Consider the following 21,900-nt stretch of genomic DNA (forward strand, 5'->3'; position numbering starts at 1 on the left):
AGGAATAGAAATGTATATATTATTGATTGTATAAACGTAAAGAATATACATCAATAAAATTATTTGTGTGTAACAATAAATAAAGTTCCAAATACATTGTTGTCCTTTATCGTGATAAAATTTTGTGATTAAATTTTACAAAATTTTATTTTTATTATACTTTATTTTCAATTATGTGGTTTTTCGTTCATGAATCTTAAAAAATTCTGTTACATTTGTGTTACGTCCAGTGGACTTCACTTTTTTTTTTCCTAAAATTTCTTTTCTTAAATCTTTTGGAAGCTGAACGTAACATTTGAAAATGCAATATAAATACCATATAAAAGACGGAATTTGTGTAAATTGCAAGAGAAAGTGACAGAGAAATATTTTTTAGAAATACCTAATATAAAATGTGTGTATTACATAACAGTATTATATATGTATTATTATTAAATTATACAAAGCTTAATACTGTGCTAATACTTTGGCATATCGCACAATCGCATTGAAAACTAATTATCTAGAAGGCGACCTATCCTTTTTATAGAAATTCTGTAAAAAAAAAATCACAAATAACTTGTTAATAGCAATGTTTATAACAATACTAAATGGTTTAATAAATTTTTGAAAAATATAATAACAAACAACAAAATAAAATAAAATTTAATTATAGCTAGTCTATTGTTTTATGATAAATATTATAACTTTATAACTAATTTGACTTTTATTAAATTTGATTTAGTACTTACTTTTGAGGCTATATCAATAAGATTTTTGGCCATTGCAGTACCAGTCTGCTGTACGATATTATAGAAATATCCTTTTTGTCGTAAAAGGATATATGGGTGATCAAATTCCTAAAATTAACATTTATTATTTTATAAAATGTTTTTATTTCTTTTTAATTGTTCCGTTGTACTTGTACTTACCACAAGATGTCCACCGTCTATTACAAATATTCTATCGCTGTCCATAATAGTATTTAATCTATGAGCTATGGTAAACACAGTACAATTTATAAATTTCGTTCTAACTGTCTTTTGTATGAGGGAATCCGTGTAGGGATCGATGTTGGCAGTCGCTTCGTCCAGCACCATAATTCGATTATTCTTGATAATAGCGCGCGCGAGGCACAACAATTGTTTCTGGCCGACGCTAAAGTTTGACCCTTCGTCAGACACCTTCGTATTCAATCCTGCAGCCATTTCAGAGATTGTCTCCTTCAGCTCGACGTCCTGGAGAGCCTGCCACAGCGCGGCGTCCGAGTACTGATCGAAAGGATCGAGATTCTGCCGCAGACTGCCGGTGAACAGGAACGGCTCCTGAGGGATAATGCTGATCTTCGAACGGAAGTCGTGTAGGGCGATCGCGCCGGTGGGCAAACCGTCTATGAGGACCTCACCCTCCACGCAGGCCAGACGGAAGAGAGCGTTGATCAGAGACGACTTCCCCGCGCCGGTTCTGCCGACAATACCGATCTTCTCTTCCGGCATAACGACGAAGCTAATGTTGCTGAGGATGCAGGCGCCTTGGCTATTGTATTTTAAACTAACATTCTTAAATTCTACGAGGCCCTTGGTCGGCCAATTGTCTGGCGGCTTGGCCTCTGGCTTGCTGTCGATCATCGGTTCCTCTTCTAAACGACTGTACTCAATAATTCTCTCTATGGAAGTCAATTGACTCTCCAGCTCAGCCGTCTGCCTGATTCCCCATTGTAACATGTTTGTAAGCGCCATAATCTGCGTGATTGACAGACCGATGTTACCAACGACGGCTAGACCATCGAAGACCGTGAAAGCTATAATGATCGTTCCAATGTAGAGCTGGCAGATTACGTCAATGTAGAAGCCGAAGGCACGAGAGGTTCCCAGGAAGAGGAAGCAGGCGGACGAATGGAGGTCTTGATGAGTGCACAAGTCCGCCATTAATATTTTCTCGGCATTGAAGGCTCTGATTGTCGTCAGGCCTTGCAGAGATGCTCCGAGATGATCGAAGATTGGTGAACGTGCTGAGTAAATTGTATTCTTCATTTTATTATTTTCTTTGTTCTTATAATTATAATACACATTATATACAATATTTTCTTTATTTTATTCTATTAAAGACAAAAAGTTAATTTGAGCAATAAGCGATAAATTAAAATAAATTTATCTAGAGATGGAGAGGCGAAAGTGAAATATTTTGATATATTTGATTTTATCTTTCAAAAAATATCCATATATTTAATACATAAATTGTGGATAAATAAGACTGATAAGAATAAGAATAATTTAAAATTTTGTTGACTACAAGTATGTTGTTACAAGTTTGCTTACTTGTTCCTTCGAGGCGCTTAATACTGCGACTAGTGCAAATGTATATCGTGCGAAGGTAAGCGAAGATGCAGGCACAAATCAGCGTGGGTATCGCCAACCATGGAGTAACCGCTATGATCATAATTGCTACCGTGATTGAGATAAGTCCAATTACTATGATGTCGAATATACACATTGACAATAATAAATCGACAATATTGATATCTCTGGCAAACCTAATTAAAATAAAAATGGTTCCGGATGATTATACCTTTCTTGAACCTTTTTATCTTTTTCATCTAGTTTCCGAGGCTTCTTGAAAAGAAAAAAAAATGACGTATACCAATTAAAAATCTGAGCACACAAACAATGAAAAATAAAAACAAATAAACTTTGAAAAATATCTCGTTGATCTAATAGGAAGGAAAAAAATTTATATTTTTGTTATATGAAATAAAATATTTTTAAAAATTTATTTGTGTCCTTATCTTTAATTTAACCGGAAAAGATAGAAGATAGTTGTGCTCAAACTTTTGACAGGTAGCACTAAATATCCTGTCGGACTTACCTATTTAATATGCGGCCAGCTGGATTAATACTATAGAAATACATAGTTGCACGTAAAATACTTCGAAACATAGCGGAATGTAAATTTACCGAAGACCACATACAAACATTGAAGTATACAACTGTTTGGAATTGCCATAGCAGTATGATGGCCACTATCATCGCGCTATATGTATAGATCATAGAATCGCGAGATAATGGACCCTCCCACACAAATTCCATCGTGGTGTTGTCCATCTCGTGCCACGAACTCGATTCGATGTTTACCCAGAACGCGACAAAGTAATCGCTACCACTGGACACCATCTGATTCGCTAGGAAGATCAACATCATCAATGCGATCATGACAGGTTTCTTACTCGCCTTAAAATAAGCGAAGAACATTCCGCGAGATATGCGACCCTTCGCCATTGTTTCTTGTGTCTCAACCGGCGAAGTATTCCTATCACTTTTGGCTTCGTTTTTCATAGAAATTTGACGCTGGATTTCGGATTGTTTATTTTCAGTTTCCTTGCACTTTGCATCTGCCGCCTTCACCAACTTCATAAAATCGAGGCCTAACGCTTGTAATTGGTCAAAAGTACCGGTTTGCTCGATACTACCGTTGTTCATTACAACAATCAGGTCGGCGATTTGCAGATATTGCAGTTGATGCGTCACGAGAATCCTCGTTTTTCCCTAAATGGCGATTATTGTAATAATTAAAAGTCTCTTAAATCAAAAAGTTGTCCTAATTATCTTAAATTTATATATATATATATATATATATATATATATATATATATTTAAATAGATTTACACAACCTTTTCTATAAAAAAAATAATAGTTATATTTTAGAAAGATTATATAAAGACATAAAAGACATAAAGTTTTTATTTTAACTAATTAATAAAAAGTACGTATAATAATCAACATAAATTAATATAAAGACCTAATATATTTTTGCTACTATTATCTATTATCTATTATCTATTACGATCGTGTTTTAATTGAACGCGTCCGTTAGCAAAAGAAATAAATTAATGTCATGCATTAAAAGTAAAGCAATTAGAAAAAAATTGACAATTTGGTTACGTAAAATTTAACAAATAATGTTTAAAAAAATGTTATTAAAGTATTTTCTTATTCATCTCGATCAAAAGATGAATAATATCTTGCTGTACTCTGCAACTCGTACCTTTAGATAGTCGCAGATGCATCTGTCGACGAGACGTTTGCTAACGTGCGAGTCTACAGCAGAAAGAGGATCGTCCAACAGATAAATATCGGCGTCTTTATAGATCGCTCGCGCCAGGTTGATTCTCGCACGTTGACCACCGCTCAAATTCATTCCTTTTTCACCCACGATGGTGCGATCACCGTGAGGAAAGGAGTCTATGTCCGATTCCATCTGGCAGACTCTGATCACTTGGTCGTAACGTGACTTGTCTATCGCTTGTCCGAAGAGAACATTCTGCCTCACGGATGAAGCAAAGATCCACGGTTGCTGGCTTACGTAGTTTATTCTACCGCGACTCTCGATATTTCCACTTATCAACGGTAACTCCTGGAGTATCGCTTGCAACAGACTGCTCTTACCCGAACCGACTTGACCGACGATAGCCACGAAGCTTCCAGGAAGCAGAGTCAAATTTATATTACGCAACGTATTGTCCTTACTGTCGCCGTGCCACTTGGCATTTACGTTGGTCATACGAAGTGCGAATGAATCTATCTGAACTGGCTCGCGTAGATTCTGATGAGTTGTTTTGCTAATTTCAGCGTGCAACATGAATCTTCGCAAACGACGAATGCAGACTGATGCCTGTACCAGTTGATGGAGGCCTATGAAAACAAGTTTACAAAGTTAAAGATTTTTTATTTTTAATTTATTATGCGATAATAGATTAAACTTAAATTAGTTTGAAAAAATATTTCATATTAGCAAATATCGAAAATCATTTATCAAATGTGCAATTAAATTGAATTTTAATAAGTATAATATTTAATAGTTTTACCCATCGAAAAGCCAAAAATCAACGAGTTCCGTAAAACATTATAATACGCTGTTACCAAGTATACTTTTTCAGCATTTATATAATTTCCGAATAGAACATATGCCAATATCGTGATGAAGAGACAAAGTCGCGGCAGGTAGCAGTCGAAAGTAAGATATAATTGTTTTAAGATAGCGTATCTTTTTATTACGCTCATCTCACGCCTAGACATAATTTAGTTAAAATACAACAATTTAAAGTAAAATGCAGCCACGTTCGAAAATATTACAAGATTTGTTGATTAAAATCAAATTATAACACACTTACTTTCTTGCCTTTTCTATGAGATTATAAAAAGGAATTTCCCAAACATACATTTTAATTACTTGCAGTCCAGTGATTACTTGATTCATCAGTGTAAGCCTATCGTCTGTTTTTTCTGCTAATTTAAGCATTAAAGGTGCGATCTTTTTTGCCAACAATGCTGAAATAATATCATTCGATATATTGCAAAATTTGCACCTTCAACATATTTTTTTTAATTTAATAAAATATTGTTACAGAAACATATTAAATGCATTTTTTGGATTTTGTAATCATGCATTAATCACTTTAAATGATTTTACAGAAATGATCAAGATTTGAGTGCAACCTAAATTCTTAAAAGATATTAATTACGCATAGAAACGTTTGCAATCTTATTAATATATTATAAAAATGCGAAAATGCAGAGTGTTTATAAAATAATGAATACCAAGAAAGTTCAAGAAAAAGAACGTGTACGATCTTCTGATTCCGATAGTAAGAAATTTTAATATGGCCGCAGTTACGAGTTCAAATCTTTAATATTGGAATTCACACCTTGAAAAGGGATAAACAGCAAAAACACCGACATTCCTATCAAAGCTGCCCATCCAACTTCGAAAAATGTAATGTATGTAATCCATACGATTTGAATAGGGGCAATCCAAATATAGTGCAAATCTATCACAGACGTCTCTAATCTAGTAATATCGCTACTTAGGAAATTTACCATCTGAAAATGATACATCAACACAAATGTAGATTATTCTTCGGTTATTTATTCAAATTTACTTTTGAATGATGTAATGCAGCAATTTTATACATAGAATTTGTTAGTTTTATATAATCATTTAAATTTATAGCTTATAGAAGGTTTCGATTAGTTACTTCTTATATAAGTAGTGTACGAGTAGTGTGTCCCAAAAGTAATGAGGATAATTGAAAAAAATTTTTTTTATTAATAATACATTCAATTACAATTAATCCCCTTCATAATATAAAATAAATTTTTTGTGATCGAATATAACGATTTTAGCGATAGATTGTTGTCACTCTTCATAGCAATGGAAGAAGTCTTTACTTGAGATGTTCAAAGCCATCGTCGCAGCTGACTAGATGTTTTGAAATGATGTCTTTTGAGGTGGGGGATTTTGAGCTTGGAAAATAAAAAGAAATCGCATGGAGCTAAGTGTCGCAGTACGGTGAGTGAGGAAGCGTTGGAATACTTTTTGAGCTAAAAATTTTTTCACGGTTAATCATGTATAACGTGGTGCATTGTCATGGAGAATCCACGTGTTTGCAATTTCACGGCGGACGCGCACAATTTCTATTTATTTCTCAAATGCTCGTATCTTTAGATAAAATGTTGGACTAGTTTCATTTTGAGATGGTTTAAAATGTTTAGTCAGCTTAGTGACAAGAGCTTTGAACGACAAATAAACTTTCTCAAGTAAACTTTCCATTGCTATAAAGAGTGGCAGCGACGTTGAAATCGCTGTATTCGATCACAAGGAACTTTTGAAGGAGATCTTGAAGGAAATTAATTGTAATTGAATGTAATATTAATAAGAAATTCTTTTTCAATCATTCTCATTACTTTTGGGACACATCTCGTACGGTATTGCTTCGAAAATTTATTTTGGCACATTAGAATCTCTCTCTTCAAAAGTATGCAGGTATTTTTATTTTTAATATTTTTGTATTTTTTTGTTTTGTGCTATTTTCGATATATAAAATTAAATTCCTTTTTTAAAAATTATAAATATATATATATATATATATATATATATATGAGAAAATTAATATTTGATTATATATTTATATATTTGGCCTCACCTGTCCAACGGACGTTTCGTTATCTAACACAGAATTGGAAAGCTTTAATATCTTTTGGTAAATTAGCGCGGTACAGGCTATTTTAATTTTCAATCCGACATGCATGCTCCAATGAACGGCCAAATGCGTGATAAAAACATCCAGAATAGATAATAAAATTATACCGGCCGCGCTGTAATACACCTCGTTGTTCCATTCTTTTTTGTCGCTCGCAAAGTAGCGCAACAAAGTAGCGAGTAACAGTGGTTGATACATTCTATTGTATAACATAATTAAATATGATAAAATGTGAATACTCGTAGATATATTGGGTTAGGAAAAAAGTCTTTTACAAGTTGGAGCATAATTGAAACATTTTTTAAATTGTTATAAATTTTTTATTAAACCAAGTATGTGCCGTTTTAAACGATGATCTTTTGCCATTTTTCGGGTAGAGTTATTATTTCATCGGTGACAGAACTTGTGTGTGATTTCTCGGTAAAAAACCGAGATAAATGATTTTCGCAGGCCTCTTTTAAAATCAAGTTTACTCCATAAAGGAGTTCTGCAAAGACTGAAACAAATGATAATCAGGCAGGATGCAAGATCAGAACTGTACGGTGGATGTATCAACTTCCCAATCAAGCTCTTTCAATTTTTGTCGAGTCATCAAAGATGTGTGTGGCCTAGTATTGTCCAGTATTGTCATGATGGGAGACAACGCCTCTTTTATCGATCAATTCTTGTTTAGCTCCTTCGCTACGTCATAGTTGCTCACATGACGATTTTCTTTGAGATATTTTAGAAGATTTCATCGACATTTCCCACAATGTGGCCGACCAAAACAATGTGTATCTTTGACATAAAAATTTCTTTCTTGAAATCGAAATCAATTCGCTGCTGTTTGTCTAGTTGGAGCATTCTCTCCGTAAACACGCGCAGCGTTCTTTCCTTTTTTATAATAAAAAAGTAAAATGTGTCGGAAATGTTCCTGATTTTCACTCATTTTTAAGTTTGAATACGTTAATGTCGTTCAAATCTATGGTATCAATTTCAAAATGTTATATGAATTAGCAATACCTTTTCGACGATATTAAACCTAATACGTCACACGATAGTGGCACATAAAAAATCGATCAGATCACCATATGTCGGCTATATGTAAAAAGACTTTTTCCCTAATCCAACATTTCTATTCTACGTATTGTATCTTTTATTGCAAAATTATAATTTTAAATGTATCATCTTGGTATTTAATTTATTTATTTGTTTTACACACCTAGAAAATAGTTCCATAATCGCTTCTGCTACTCCAATTAGCAGAAGCGGTTTTCCGAAACAGCGCAACAGCACCCTGAATAATTGCGGTTTACAGCCATTCTTCTTTCTAGCACATAATTCTACTTCTCTTTCCCAAGCTTTGCCTATAATTTTGCCCAAGTGGCTGGTCCTGTCCTGCGTAAGAGTAGCGTAAATATCGGACTCTTCTAAATCTCTTTTGTATCCAGTACAAAAAATTTTTCGTGTCCACCTGATAAATTAGATTCTTTGTATCTATAATATTTACTTATATATATATATATATATATATATAAAACTATATATTTACAATCGCGTACACACACACACACACACACACACACACACACACACACACACACACACACACACATTTTGATAATCTAAAGAGCATTATAATATATACATTCGTGATACTTACCAAAACGTAAGAAGAGAAATAACATTTGCATTTTGCCGTGGATTTTTTGGATATTTTTTTTGAACGTTGCTTATCATGATGTAAAGCTTTTACTCATTTTGAATTATAAAAGAGAATGATTAACTGCAAAAACAAAAATATAGCAAAATGAAATCAAATTTTTATTTACAAAAGAAATATAAAAGCTTTCGACCAAACCTTCAATTTTAATTATGATTGTTTAAATGACTAGATATCAAGAGAAAGATATCAAGAAAGCTTCTTATTAATTAAAATAAAATTTAATGTATACAAATTTCCTGTTTTTTTAGTTACCTATAACTGCTAAATTATTTATTGACATTTCTGAAAAGTAATAATCACCTATAAATTTATTAAAGAACCTGTGATTACGGTTAAGATTACGAAATATATAAGTGACTTTAATTACAAAATAATAATTACAAAATGTAAATCACTATCAAAAGAGAAGGAATTTAATAAGATTTTCTTAAAGAGCGAAATTATGGTACTTACCAAACCTTACGATTAAAGACCATTTCGAATCTCTCGTGAACCGTCTGGAAACAACACGATCGAGTCTGTCAATGACACTTTATCATCCATTATGTGTTTTATCACACTTTCTTACATATTCTTATCGCGAGCAAAACTAAATAATATATACGAAAGAAGAAAAAAAGAAAAGATACTCAAAAGATAATAAGTGATCAAATTAGCATCTGAGTAGTAGATACGCTGTAGCGTCTTTTTCGCGAAATTGTTACGTATTTGGCACAAGATTGGCTATTGTGTCTGATGTGAGTCTCATCAGTTTGGTGCATAGACGATTGTAAATTTGCTGATAGCAGAAGCTTCTCTTTATCGTCTTTTTCGCGAAATTGTTATGTATTTGGCACAAGATTGGCTATTGTGTCTGATGTGATTCTCATCAGTTTGGTACACAGACGATTGTAAATTTGCTGATAGCAGAAGCTTCTCTTTATCATCGTTTTCGGAAGACATTCGCGTTTTAATATCTTGCGGTTTAATCGCTCTAAGCTTCAAACTTTGCTACTTAGTTATCTACATGTCTTTCCAAAATGCAGCACTCGCGTTTTTCTATTAGATAGATAATTGTCCATTCTTGGAAATATTTATCATTATCAATATATAATTTATTTTACTTATACGTATATAAATTATAAAAAAAATATAATAAATGAGTGAATTATGCACCGAACACTACATTTGCATCATGCATCTTCTCATAATTCTCGATACGACACAAGAATGCTACATACATTTTTTTTTTTTCTATTCGGAAAATAACATCTGGCGAATAAGTTGGGACAAAGGGAAACCTATTATTAACGTATTACAAAAGATATAAGACTGACATGTCGGAAGGCAGTGAAAGAATTTTTGCAGTATATGCGAGAAATAAGAAATAAGAATAGGAGGGAAGATACCATATAATTATGGTACGTCTGCGACATTTCGGACTAATGATCGCGCTTACGATATCGTATTAGAGAGACAACGAGAAAGAACGTTGCGCGACTGGCGCGACTGGCGCGACTGGCGCGACTGGCGCATATTAATCTTGCAAGTAAATTGATGAGCCGTTCATTTATTTTGCACGATGAGCATTCTCCAATTTGACTGGGAAAGTTTACTTGGAAGCTGACACGGTACATTTATCGCCAGTCTACTATCGCCGGTCTTCGATCTATGTCGAAGTCGAGTAAGTCATGCAGGTGGTGCGGAAATTAACGACGGTAACAAAGAGCGTTCATTACCTGCCATTACCATGCCAACGTGCCATTTTGCCATAAACGACTGCAAATTTCTCAACGACTCTTTTTCATTTCTAGTCGACTGATCTCGTTCAAGCGTCAAAATTAATTGTTTGGAACAGACGGTTCATAGGTTTCTTGGGTTTATGGCCGTCCAAGGTGAATCAGCCTGTATTTATGTTCGTTGTTATTTACATGATAATTTATTGTATCATGGGAGCGAGACATTTGATCAAGAACTTTAACTATCCGGAACGCGTCGTCGCGAATTTAACGGATAACGTTTTATTCGCGATGATACTGGGAAAAATGTTCATACTCAGAGGGAGCTGCGGAATAATGACCAAGTTTTTGAAAAGCATCGAGATTGATTTCTCGACAGAAATGTATAATAATGTCCAGGAGAAAATGGCGTATCTATATTACAACGAGATTGCAATTATATTTCTCAAGTTTTCCACCTTCATGGCAGGATTAGCGGCTTCGCTCTATTATCTCAAGACATTTATCAAAAATTGGAGCGCATGTGAGTACAACATACATTTTCACGTTAAGGTTTAAAGCTATATGATAACTCATGATAACTGACGACTGATGACTTGATGAAAAGCCTTATCTACAAGTCTTTATTTATTACTCCTGTGGAATTTACGAGAGATTGATTACGCTTTACCGCTTACCGAGATATCGAGATTTAGGAATAGGGATAAAAATATAATTCTTCTTTCCTTAACAAACAATTAAATATCTACTAAAATAATTAAGTATAATAACAGTCATCTTGGTGCATTGTCATCTTAATTATTGTATGTATTATATCCTACAAATTGAATTTAAATTGATTTCAAAGTATTAAATATTTTAATTTAATTTTAATATTTGAAATAGCTGAGAGGACTTCCCTTATCCCTTAAATTACAAGCCATAGCCTTGTAAAGTTCTGAAAAATTTTTTTACGTTAGAAATTAAAGAATATAATGTATGTATGTAGTATCTGCACGATAATGTAAGATATAATGTAAGATATAATGTATAAGAAAAAGCTGGAGATAAAGCTTGCAATTAAGTGCAATTAAATGCAATGTGATGTGTATATAGTTGTACACGGTAATTTTTCGTACGAATTACCGTATCCAGTTCATCCCTTTTTTGAGATCACGGACACGACTACATATGTATGCTTTTGCTTGTACCTGTCGATATGCATACCGATCATAGTATGCGGTTATAGCGCACCGGATGCCTATGTACTCAGTTTAACTCTTCACGTTTGCGGCCAACTTGCCACTTTATCATGTAAGATTAACAATTTGTTAAAAGATCAAAAAAATTATCAGCATCATGTCGGTAATATCGTAGTGAGGCATCGCCATCTAATAAGGTGAGTTCTTATTTGACTCGGTAGCGTAGATACATAGTTGTCTCAAATTGTCTGTCAATTGTATGTCTATATATAATACTCCTATTACTCCTTGTAAATTATGATAAAAGTATTAGCTATTAATGTCAGGGACCAATATATTGCGACCAATATTTTAACGATACACGCGCGTTCCAGATTAGCAGACACCTTGGAAAACAAATTCAACTTGATATTTCTACAACAAACCTTGGGTACTACATTCCTGCTCTGTGTAACTTTATATCATATGCTTGCGGTACGTTTTTACAAAGATTTTTTTTGACATTATTTGCTTCACCGTGGTATCGGTATTTGAATATTTTTGCTTGAAAAAATGCAAATCGCCAAGTTTACAAAACATAATATTATACGTATTTTTACTTTCTGTTCATCTCTCTGAGATATATTCTATACAATTACCCTTTATAACTATTAATTGATGTCCATGATTACCAAATATTTAATATTGACGGTCGATTAAATTATATTTCAGACTTCGGAAAATGGCGAAAACTATAACGTTTTAGCTTTTGTGTCATATATAATCTGTGTGATTAGTACAATTCTCGCATATTGCTACATAGGCGAGTGTCTTATTACTGAGGTAATAATGAAAAATGGAATAATTTACTTTACGTACTTTACTTACCTTACGTATTTTAATTTATGGCATTAAAGGATGTAATTAACGTTACGTTACGTTACGTCTTAAAGACATTACATTAAACTTACATTTAAAAGACATCTAATCTTTTTCCTTCTATAAAACGTTTTAAACAAAGGTATTATTTGTAAGAAGATGTCATTTTAACGTTTTTAAGATGTCTCATGATTCGATTTATTATTCGATTACGATGATTCTTTCAAATATCCGCTAGACATTTTATTTCAAATCATTTTTAAAAATGATGTGTAAAAAACACATAATAAATTTTAAGTTATTTTGATTTTACTTTTATTTTAAAATTATAGCGTTTCTTCTTCTCTCTAGACAATTTTAACATATTAAATACAAAATACAATTATTTTCTCGCTAAACAAGAAAAATAATTATCTTATAATATTGCTTATTTTATTTAGAGTTCTGGATTGCGTGACGCATTTTATAATACCGATTGGTACAATAATCCGCCACGATACACAAAATTAATTAGCATTTGTATGATACGAGCTGAAAGACCATTGCTAATGACCGCTGGCAAATTCTGTGCGTTATCATTGAACACATTCACGAGTGTCAGTTTAATTATCATGTAATTATTCTTTGTTCTTCTATTATTTTGTTATGATTCTTATAACATGTATTGTTTACAGATTGTGAAAACATCGATGGCATACTTATCTGTTTTACGTAATTTCATGTAAAAGAATATTGAGATTTTAAATATTTTATTAATTAATTTATAAAACAGAAAAATATAACAAGTACAAATAATAAGATATACACACACACACACACACACACGCGCGCGCGCGCGCGCGCGCGTGTGTGTATGTGTGTATAAATTACTGTAATGTATAAACTTATATAACAATATGGTACCAAATATTATACTGTATAAATAATAATATGTATAAACAATAAATATATTATTTATTGAAATAGAAAAATATAATACAACTTTATCTATATAAAACTTACATCATATTGTACATTGAGAATGATTTTAACAGACTTGCGACGCGCATCAAAATATATATCCTTTTACTATATCTTTTAAAAAATTTATAAATGTTACATATGCGTATCGAATTTTGAAAATACGAAAACGAAACATTATACGAAAAAGTTCTACGTTTTAAATTTTATTTTTGCATGTTAAATAATGTCCTATACACCGTGGTCATCCTGCATATATAGTAAAGGAATTGGTGAAATCATAATGGAGACCATGAAGGACTTTGATAGGATAACTGTAAAATCGCCGAAATAAAGATACTTGTTATCTATAACGTCAGGTCAAAGATCTTTGTTAAGATCTATTAATTGGTGTTTGTCGTTAACAAGTCCGCGCTGTCGTATTATCTAACTCCAATTATAATTATTCTCGGAAATAATGAGTCATGTATACGCTTTTATATAACATAATCTCAATGTCTAAGAGAATTACATTGTGATGAAATACGTAAAGAAACAAAGTAAGTCAAGTGTTGAACTAGATGTTGAACTAGCTGTCCCGTAATTTTATTATCGTTTGCGTTTTATAAAATAAGTTTTCAAGGTATTATTTTTTGTATTCACAAATTTTCAAAGTCTGCGTATTTTTTTGAGTATTCTGAGCAGTATAATGGTTGGTTTAGGCTGTTCAGGTTGAGAAGAATATAAAAAAATTGAAATTTGATTGATTTTTTTATTGTGATTATATATTTTTTTTATTATGATGTCTTGTATATCATTCGCATATATTCGTTCGTATATATGCACGTTCACACATGCACGCACAATTCTCATTGTTTTCTTATAAATGTATGCAAATATTTTTTTTTTACAAAATGATAAAATAGGTGGATAAATTTTATAATTGCCATTAATACGATGTATCGAAAAGAATTGTAAATCTTTCAAAGAAACTTTTCGGTTTGTTAAAGTTATACTGTACAAGGCATTTATCATATGTGTGTACTTACCATTACGAAAAATTTGTAATATTTATAAACATTCGGCATGTTTGGTAAGATGTGTCATTTCAAACATTAAATTCCAAACAAAATGATATATTTAAAGTACGCGTACAAGAATAAAAAATGATTGAAATTTTAATCGAACGCACTGTCAACTGAAATATCATGTATCACTTTGCGGTGTCTTAAGCTCTTACGAAGAAGAAAGACTGTCGACTGTCTTATGTTTCACAATTAAAGTCGTGTGAACGTGCAACAGATTGTACATACAACTATCGTTTCAGCGAATACACGAGGCGAATCATCGGGCATGTGATATAAATCGCCATGTTGCGTCACAAAAACATTCGTTTTATTAGCGTTCATTGGCCATTCACTTTAGCAATCTTTCACTTTTACAATGATGTTTTCGATTGAAGAGACAAGACTGAATTTCGAGAAAATTCAATGATGTTATATTTATTTTTCAGGTTACTACAAGAGTAATATACAAGAAAATCTGTAAAAAAAAAAAAAAAAAAAAAAAAAAAGAAGAAGAAAAGCGCTAAAAGCGTATGCCAAATAAAAACATTTTTTATAATATTATCAATATAAATTTTAAGACAATAAATTATTTAAAATAGAAAATAATTAAACAATGAAAATTTAAAGAAATTTGTAAACACAACTGTATGGTAGTTAAATCTGTTTTTCTAAAAGATTAATTAAATATAAAAAATTTCAGAAAAAAATTATATACAAAAATTAAAATTTTCCAATTATTGTATTTCAATACACGATAGAGTAAATATGCAATAAATGTAAAATTCAATTTATACTTTATTTATATTTCCACAAATTGTCTTTTATTACAAATGATTTTATTTATTTATAGCTGAGGCGCGAGGAATACATACACGAATTTTTTGTCCACATATAAAATTACATAGTATTATGTCACGAAATATTATGTACAGACGTGAAGTTTGTAATGTAATACTAAAATCTAATGACAATTAGTAAGCTATTTTTACGGCTAAATTATTGTTCTTTTATTTTAACAACAAATGAACTTTATTTTATAAAACAATTTTATTAAATTGTTATTTTTTTATCTATAATCTCTTATATGATCCAAAATAAATTAATTTTATTAATTCAAATAATTGCAAATAGTGTGAAAAATAAGAGTTCATTCTTTTTAACAAGAATTGATGGGAGTATTTGAACGTTTTAAATTGACTAAAAAAAAACAAGTTTTAAAAAAAATGTTATATGCATTCTATAGTGCAGTGCATTGCACTTATAAATATAAATGTAAAGATTAATTAAAGATTAATTAATTCTTCTTTGTGTAAGTTTGGATGGTAGCTTTGTAGTATTGGACTATGCCAATTATAAAGATATAAAAACGTAAATTATACTAATAGCATCGTGCATATGCATAAGATGCTTTAATAAGAACAATACTAGCGTGAGCACTGATTGGAAATAAAAAGGATAGACAAGAAACTGCCTCGTAATAAATATTTTTGAAAATCTTAGAATGTAGCTAATATTTTTCTAATTATAATAATCATAAATGTTTTTTCAAAATATATATGTATTTTGTGAATTACGTAAGAAAATTATTTTTTATATAGAATTAACTAGGATAGGGTAAATTATATAATTATTGGCCACCTAAGCAAACTCTACTTTCGTCATAGAATTATTATTACATAAGTGCGCATTGAATTATCGCATTGAAAAACAATATACATAATTGTACTCTAATCTTATTATAATTTAATTCTTATATATTTGAAATGAATAGAAGATTCATCATCTTTCAACACAATATCAGCAATTAAAATGTTTAATTATAATATATCAATAGCAGTATTGCTAATATTGTTAAAATATTAGTGAAATCTTTTATAATAAAAATATATAATTAGACGATATTAGCATTTATAAATATAAATTTCAATTGCGTTTTTTAATGATTCACTGAAATAAGCAAGATACGTAATATATAAATAAAATTGTCCAAATTATTTAAAAATCTTCGCGTTCATAATTTCGATAATTGAATAATTTGAAACATCCCAATACATTATTTGTTCAAGTTTTTGAGCCCTAAGGTTTTTACATAAATTTACACAAAAAGAAGCTTATCTTTTTAAGAATTGTGTTGTTTATATATATATATATATGTGTGTGTGTGTGTGTGTGTGTGTGTGTGTGTGTGTGTGTGTGTGTGTGTGTGTGTGTGTGTAAAAATAATGTGTATAATAATCGACAAAATAGGCCGATAATATACAGGATGATTCATACAAAGGATGATTCTTATTTTTTTTAAATATTTTTAATAGCAATAGACGTAACTGATTTTCTAAAAGTTTGTACTTATGTTTGTGCTTAAGTTTCTTTAGAGATTTTTTTATTAAGAAAAGCCTTAATATAAACATGAAAAATTTAATAACATATTAGATAATTTTATTTCTATCCTTAATATTTTTTAAGAAAATATCTTGTACACTTTATATAATCTGTACAAAAAAATTTAATTTCTAATCAAATTTAATTTTAGAAAAACTAAAAAAGATTTAAGCGATCCTTTTTTAATCACGTTATAATTACCATGCATAGATTATCACATTACGATTACCATACATGTATGTAATGGCCAATAACTCTATGATTTATCCTAACGAGCGGGACTAGCGCCGCCATTATCGGGGCTTATGAATGAAATTTTCGTTGTCGTCATATAATTGAGCAAGAGATAATAACGCTTTAGCGTCTAGTATCAAAATTCAAGTATTCAGTATCGATCTAAATATTGGAACAAAATAATTATCTAGTCAGAACTTTTAAATATTTGCGCTAAAGGAAAAGAGAAAGAGACAGTAACACAAGTAAGATGGCACCCTGAATTGAAGAAACATAGTTTGCGGAAATGGTATTTAATTTGTTGTACAGTTCCTTACTACGTTGTATTTATTATATTAAATCGATGAATCATAACGCGCGATAATGATTATAGGATTATGGAATATACTTTCATCCTGAGCTATAAAAATCTGAATAAAGAAAGGTTTCTACACAAGCATTAGGAATGAGATGCCCTTGTAAAGTCCTTCTTAATAGTTGAGACTCCTGTGGAAGACGTGTTGATCTTGTAGGTATTGTTCTTTGTTTCGGAGGGATGCTTGTGAGTGCTCGTCGAGGATTTTCTAAGTGGCTTCTGAATTTGTGTTGTTGACAGTCCGCTCACTGGATATTTGTTCCTACTAGATGTCGTCCCGTTGCTGTTCCGTGTACCGCTCTTCGTGGACGCAGTAGTGGAAGTTACATCGCTTGGATGCTTCGGCAAAACGAAGGCCTTCGTCTGCTTTAACAGATATTGATCGTTGCATAACGCGGAGATTAAGGGTAAATCTAAATTACGACTTTTTTCGCGAAGTGTTCGTATGTCTAGCATATCATCACTTTTTCCTTCATCAGTTTCCTCGATACCGTTGCTAAGTTTTCTATATTTGTTTATCGTTGTGACGGAGGAAGCTGTCGCTGAAGAAGATGATGGCAGAGGCTGATTCTTTTCTAAATTCTAGAATAAACACAGTTTTGAATTAAACATAAATTAAATTATAAAGTAAATTAAATTATAAATATAATTTTATATAAAAATATACAGGCGATAAATTTTTATCGTTTATTCATCCACATACCACATAGTATGTAAATGTATAAACATGTAAATTTTTTCCCGCAGATTTTTTTAATCTAGATTTATACATAAAATTAGTACGATATGATATAAACAATCATAAAATTAAAAAAATAATTCAAAGATAAGCAGGGAAAGTCTTCTCTTGATTTTGATGAATTACATAACATAATTTAGCTTAGATCAAATAAGAAATTTAATTGTTTTTACCTGTATTTCATAAGGTGGTGGTGGTGGAGGTGGCGGTAATCTGCGGTGTTTGGACTGGGGTACGGACTGTATTTTGCTCGCGATCAAGGTATCCAAGCATTTAAGAATATTCTCGTCGCTCCTAGTTCGCGAGAATGCGTCTAGTGTATAAGAATGTGCTGGCATGGGCGGCTCCCTTCTGAGATTATGACTGCTTGTCGATGAACAGGTTGCACCACTGTACAGTGAGCTAGTACTGGCAGCATAATGGCTATTTAGATTGCCGTGGAAGTAATTTCCACCGGAACTGCCGGTATCGCTGGAGCTTAAATTCTGATTGGATGCATACTTAGATTGAGAGGAAAAAGAGGAACCTGGAAGGTAGGGTGTGCTACGGTACATCACCGAGGACTTGCTAAAGGATGGGTACGGCGGCGGCGGCGGATAGGCTGCCATAGCTGCCAGAAGAGAACCTTGTTTAGCATCGATATATTCCTGTTTCGATACCGCCGGATCCTTGAGTGGAAACATAACATAGTCGACGTCGGAATAAAGTTGTTGTTTGTATTGTTCTATCTGCGATCGTGCAACCTGACTCGTATAGACAGTTGCCAGACTTGACGTTGATTGAGATGACGATGGTGGTGATGGTGGTGGTGGTGATTGTGGTGGTGGTGGTGGTGGTGGTGGTGGTGGTGGTGGTGGTAGCGGCGGCGGTGGCGGCGGTGGCGGTGGTGGTTGCCGCGAATGTACCACCGGCGGTGGAGGCAGAGGTGGCGGCGGCGGCGGTGGTGTTGTTAAATACGGTAAAAGCACCGGGCCACCTCGGGAGGCGTGTACGTCCAAATAATTGTTCGGGCCTACCACAAGAGCGGCAACCGGAGCGTGTACGGGGGTGGGTTTCATCTTGTCACCTGGATAAGTGGGAGGTTGGATTCTGGGTGGCGGTTTCGGCGCGAGATTAGCGATGATGTCATTGGCGGTTTTCACGACTTTCGAAACGGGACTAATGATCGCCGCCGAAATGTCAGGGTAAGGGGGCGGGGGTGGTGGCGGTTCTCGTGGCGTCACCGCATCATTTCGCGGCGGAGTAGGCGGCGGCATTTGGATCCTTTCACGCGACGACGTGTACGGAGGTGGTGGTGGCGGTGGATCGGCTCGTCTGGGCGGTAATGGGACGAAATCACCGCATGTCATATTATACGGTGGCGGCGGCGGTGGTGGTTCGCGTTCTCGAGAAAGTTCTGGTATGTTTGATCTCTTCGAGACATTGATTGTCGCATAGTCGATGCTGTCTATAGGATACGGCGGCGGTGGCGGTTGTCGATCGCTGTCTGTTCTAGGTGGTGGCAATGGTGGTGGCGGCGGCATGGTCACATAATCGCAGTCCGAGTCCATCGAGTTACTGACGGTCTTGCGCGGGGGATACCTGCCGACTATTAAATCCGACAACTCATCAGCTGACAATAACGGTCTCACGCTAGACGGATCACTGCCATCACCTCGGAAGCTGCTGATGCTGAGTATGCTATTGCTACGCGAGCGCGATTCCTCGAGCTGTTGACTCAGAGAGACTCCATCGTCATCGTCTTTGCAAACGCTGTATATCGGTTCCTGATCTTCGGTGCCAACATCTTCCGTATAAACATCACTGCTTTCAGATCGTAATCCGCTGTGAATGGTATAGAAACCGGATGTGATGGACGCTTCATCGGTGGTGGACTGAACCGAGCTCAGGATGCAAACATCACTCGTCGCCGAGGATTCATTGGTATCACCTGTAGGCGAATACAGATCGATCCTTTCGTCTTGCATCTCGCTGCTTCTCAGAGTATACACACCGCTGGTTTCGCTCGCAATATCGATACCTGAGAAAGATCCATTGAAAAAATTATAACTACGCGTGACCATGCCTAAATTAAGAAGGCGAGTAAAAGACGAGAAAGATACGGACATTTCTATTCTGAGCACGTACGTATCATATAATAGGAATCGTAAATAATACCAAAAAGAAGCGTATAAAGCCGTTTCCTAATCCGAATTAAATTAGCCATGCTTATTATTCGCTTACCTGTGTATTTACCTGTCTTCTTACATCTGTCATAAATAGCGCCCGGAAAGCTGGCTGTCTCTGAGGAGATCGCAGAGTTTTGTGCTGTATGCGAGTAGCCTAACTCTAAGCTAGAGGTCGCCGAGGTCCGACGCATTCGTGATGGTCCGCCCGTAGACGTGTTGACAACGACTACTGTGCTGCAATTGCTGCTGCACTGCGAACCCTCGGCGGCAGTCGCGGCACTCGATGCGAGACGCAATACCACTGATGTAGAACTGGCATCGGCGTTGTCAATTTCTGAAAATTGTGCCGCTACATCAGATTACATTCTACTGCAATTGCAAGAAAATGGTCAAACTGATAAAATACATTGGTATATCAGATATCTTTTATTTCAGGAGAGAGATTACATATTCATTTCAGATTAAGAGAAGTTGTGGATGTCATCTTATCTTGTAAGAACTACAGATCTCAACAAACAAAATTCAAATTCAGTGGTTTAAATGAAAATATGACGTTACGAGTGGTAAAATTGTCTATATTGAAGAAATAATTTTATTTTCTTTTTTTTGCCAATGATGGAATATGCCATTGTAATAAAATGTTTGACTCTACTCAGCGTTGAACGGAGTTTCTATTATTGACTAAGCTTACCGTCAATAATAGAAACGGAGGAAGGTGACATAGAGTGATTGTCCGTATCCCCATTCGTGCCGTTTAAAACTCTACTCTGAGCATCGGAATAAGGTACCGTCTCGGTAAGACGTGGCAAACACTCGGTTGAGGCTGGAGCGGTATCTGGCTCATCTTCGCTATGCACCCGATCGCTGACAATACCGGATGTCGTGTTCGAAGATGTACTTGAGATGACGGAAATTCGTTGGTCCCCGCGCGCACCGCGCGCTGTGAGACTCAACTTACATCGGGTAGGATACATGTAACAGTCCCTCAAGACTTTCCGTTCTATAAACGGATTTACTTTGTTATATTATTATAATTCAATTTTTTTTTTTTTATTATCCATCTAATCTCTTGACAATAACCTCAGAGGAGAAATAAGGAATAATAAAATTAAAAATTAAAAATGAGAGGGGAGAGAAGAAAGATGTATATGTTATTATGCATGGTATGGTGGAAGAAAAATCGGGACAGAATATTGAGGATATATTTATAATATTGAGGATACTGAGAATAAGACGCTATTTTACAATATCTTAAATAATCTAAAAGCAACTGATTATTCAATATGGATCAATAGCAAATAGAAATACGAAGTAAGTTCACCTTCTTCTTCCCGTCTCATAGCTTCATTTACTCTAGGTGCTATAGCCATAGAAAACTGATGGGTATCACGGCACAGTCCCAAGAGAAGTTTGCTTTTGTCATCGCATCCACTGTAGAGAGTGAACTTTTCTGGCTGATCAACCGCTCGAATTTCAAACTTTTTGCGCTATGAAAAAAAGATTAAAAATTCTTTTTAGAAATAAGTGAATAACAGAAAAAT

At 33.7% G+C, this 21,900-nt stretch overlaps 3 protein-coding genes and 1 long non-coding RNA gene across 14 annotated transcripts in view; 2 read left to right on the forward strand and 2 right to left on the reverse strand.

Annotated features, from left to right (window-relative positions):
- Positions 1 to 273: 273 nt before the first annotated feature.
- Positions 274 to 14,933, reverse strand: LOC105430360 (putative multidrug resistance-associated protein lethal(2)03659). Of its 6 annotated transcripts, none has more exons than XM_089070419.1 (15): positions 14,467 to 14,933; positions 9,175 to 9,218; positions 8,974 to 9,003; positions 8,659 to 8,781; positions 8,218 to 8,469; positions 6,960 to 7,215; positions 5,682 to 5,856; positions 5,148 to 5,304; positions 4,842 to 5,044; positions 4,022 to 4,668; positions 2,845 to 3,521; positions 2,298 to 2,512; positions 912 to 1,990; positions 732 to 839; positions 274 to 534 (listed from the first exon to the last, which is right to left on the reverse strand). In XM_089070419.1, exons 4-15 carry the CDS (start codon positions 8,733 to 8,735, stop codon positions 499 to 501), a joined length of 3,882 nt encoding a protein of 1,293 aa, XP_088926545.1. In that variant the 5' UTR covers positions 8,736 to 8,781; positions 8,974 to 9,003; positions 9,175 to 9,218; positions 14,467 to 14,933; the 3' UTR covers positions 274 to 498. The 6 variants fall into 6 exon arrangements, with proteins under 6 accessions (XP_088926545.1, XP_088926543.1, XP_088926542.1 ...); XM_089070417.1 differs by having other exon boundaries at positions 8,857 to 9,003; XM_089070416.1 differs by lacking the exon at positions 8,974 to 9,003.
- On the forward strand, positions 10,210 to 13,638 carry LOC105430371 (odorant receptor 10a-like). 2 transcript variants are annotated; one of them, XM_089070456.1, is made up of 7 exons: positions 10,210 to 10,418; positions 10,515 to 10,962; positions 11,535 to 11,817; positions 11,995 to 12,094; positions 12,332 to 12,442; positions 12,919 to 13,091; positions 13,153 to 13,638. In XM_089070456.1, exons 1-7 carry the CDS (start codon positions 10,392 to 10,394, stop codon positions 13,157 to 13,159), a joined length of 1,149 nt encoding a protein of 382 aa, XP_088926582.1. In that variant the 5' UTR covers positions 10,210 to 10,391; the 3' UTR covers positions 13,160 to 13,638. The 2 variants fall into 2 exon arrangements, with proteins under 2 accessions (XP_088926582.1, XP_011642216.2); XM_011643914.3 differs by having other exon boundaries at positions 12,919 to 13,074.
- Positions 14,934 to 16,615: 1,682 nt separating the features above from the next.
- The window catches only part of LOC105430461 (protein expanded), a 32,000-nt gene continuing 26,715 nt past the window's right edge, over positions 16,616 to 21,900 (reverse strand). For 4 of the 5 annotated variants that reach the window (XM_089070413.1, XM_089070412.1, XM_089070411.1 and 1 more), the window contains 5 exons: positions 21,681 to 21,846; positions 21,051 to 21,359; positions 20,415 to 20,693; positions 18,365 to 20,211; positions 16,616 to 18,034 (listed from right to left, as the gene is read on the reverse strand). In XM_089070413.1, coding sequence (XP_088926539.1) covers positions 17,537 to 18,034; positions 18,365 to 20,211; positions 20,415 to 20,693; positions 21,051 to 21,359; positions 21,681 to 21,846 — 3,099 coding nt within the window. In that variant the 3' untranslated portion in view covers positions 16,616 to 17,536. The remainder of the gene's footprint in view (positions 18,035 to 18,364; positions 20,212 to 20,414; positions 20,694 to 21,050; positions 21,360 to 21,680; positions 21,847 to 21,900) is intronic. The other variant, XM_089070415.1, reaches the window with a different exon arrangement.
- On the forward strand, positions 19,452 to 21,670 carry LOC148937924 (uncharacterized). The gene is made up of 4 exons (XR_016137885.1): positions 19,452 to 19,590; positions 19,687 to 19,866; positions 20,005 to 20,314; positions 20,454 to 21,670. It is a non-coding gene; the product is annotated as an uncharacterized LOC148937924 (long non-coding RNA).

The sequence above is a fragment of the Pogonomyrmex barbatus genome, unplaced genomic scaffold (assembly GCF_055798465.1).
Source record: "Pogonomyrmex barbatus isolate J1 unplaced genomic scaffold, ASM5579846v1 scaffold10, whole genome shotgun sequence".
NCBI lineage: Eukaryota > Metazoa > Arthropoda > Insecta > Hymenoptera > Formicidae > Pogonomyrmex > Pogonomyrmex barbatus.

What these genes read in the sequence shown, in the direction of transcription:
- LOC105430360 (XM_089070420.1), bottom strand. Translation starts at nt 8,735, where the DNA reads ATGATAAGCAACGTTCAAAAAAAATATCCAAAAAATCCACGGCAAAAT. An exon ending in ACGAAACGTCCGTTGGACAG is followed by an intron (nt 5,857 to 6,959) that starts GTGAGGCCAAAT and finishes TATCATTTTCAG; the next exon opens with ATGGTAAATTTCCTAAGTAG. An exon ending in CTCATAGAAAAGGCAAGAAA is followed by an intron (nt 5,045 to 5,147) that starts GTAAGTGTGTTA and finishes AATTATGTCTAG; the next exon opens with GCGTGAGATGAGCGTAATAA.
- LOC105430371 (XM_011643914.3), top strand. Translation starts at nt 10,392, where the DNA reads ATGCAGGTGGTGCGGAAATTAACGACG. An exon ending in GCGAGTGTCTTATTACTGAG is followed by an intron (nt 12,443 to 12,918) that starts GTAATAATGAAA and finishes TATTTTATTTAG; the next exon opens with AGTTCTGGATTGCGTGACGC. An exon ending in CATTGAACACATTCACGAGT is followed by an intron (nt 13,075 to 13,152) that starts GTCAGTTTAATT and finishes TATTGTTTACAG; the next exon opens with ATTGTGAAAACATCGATGGC.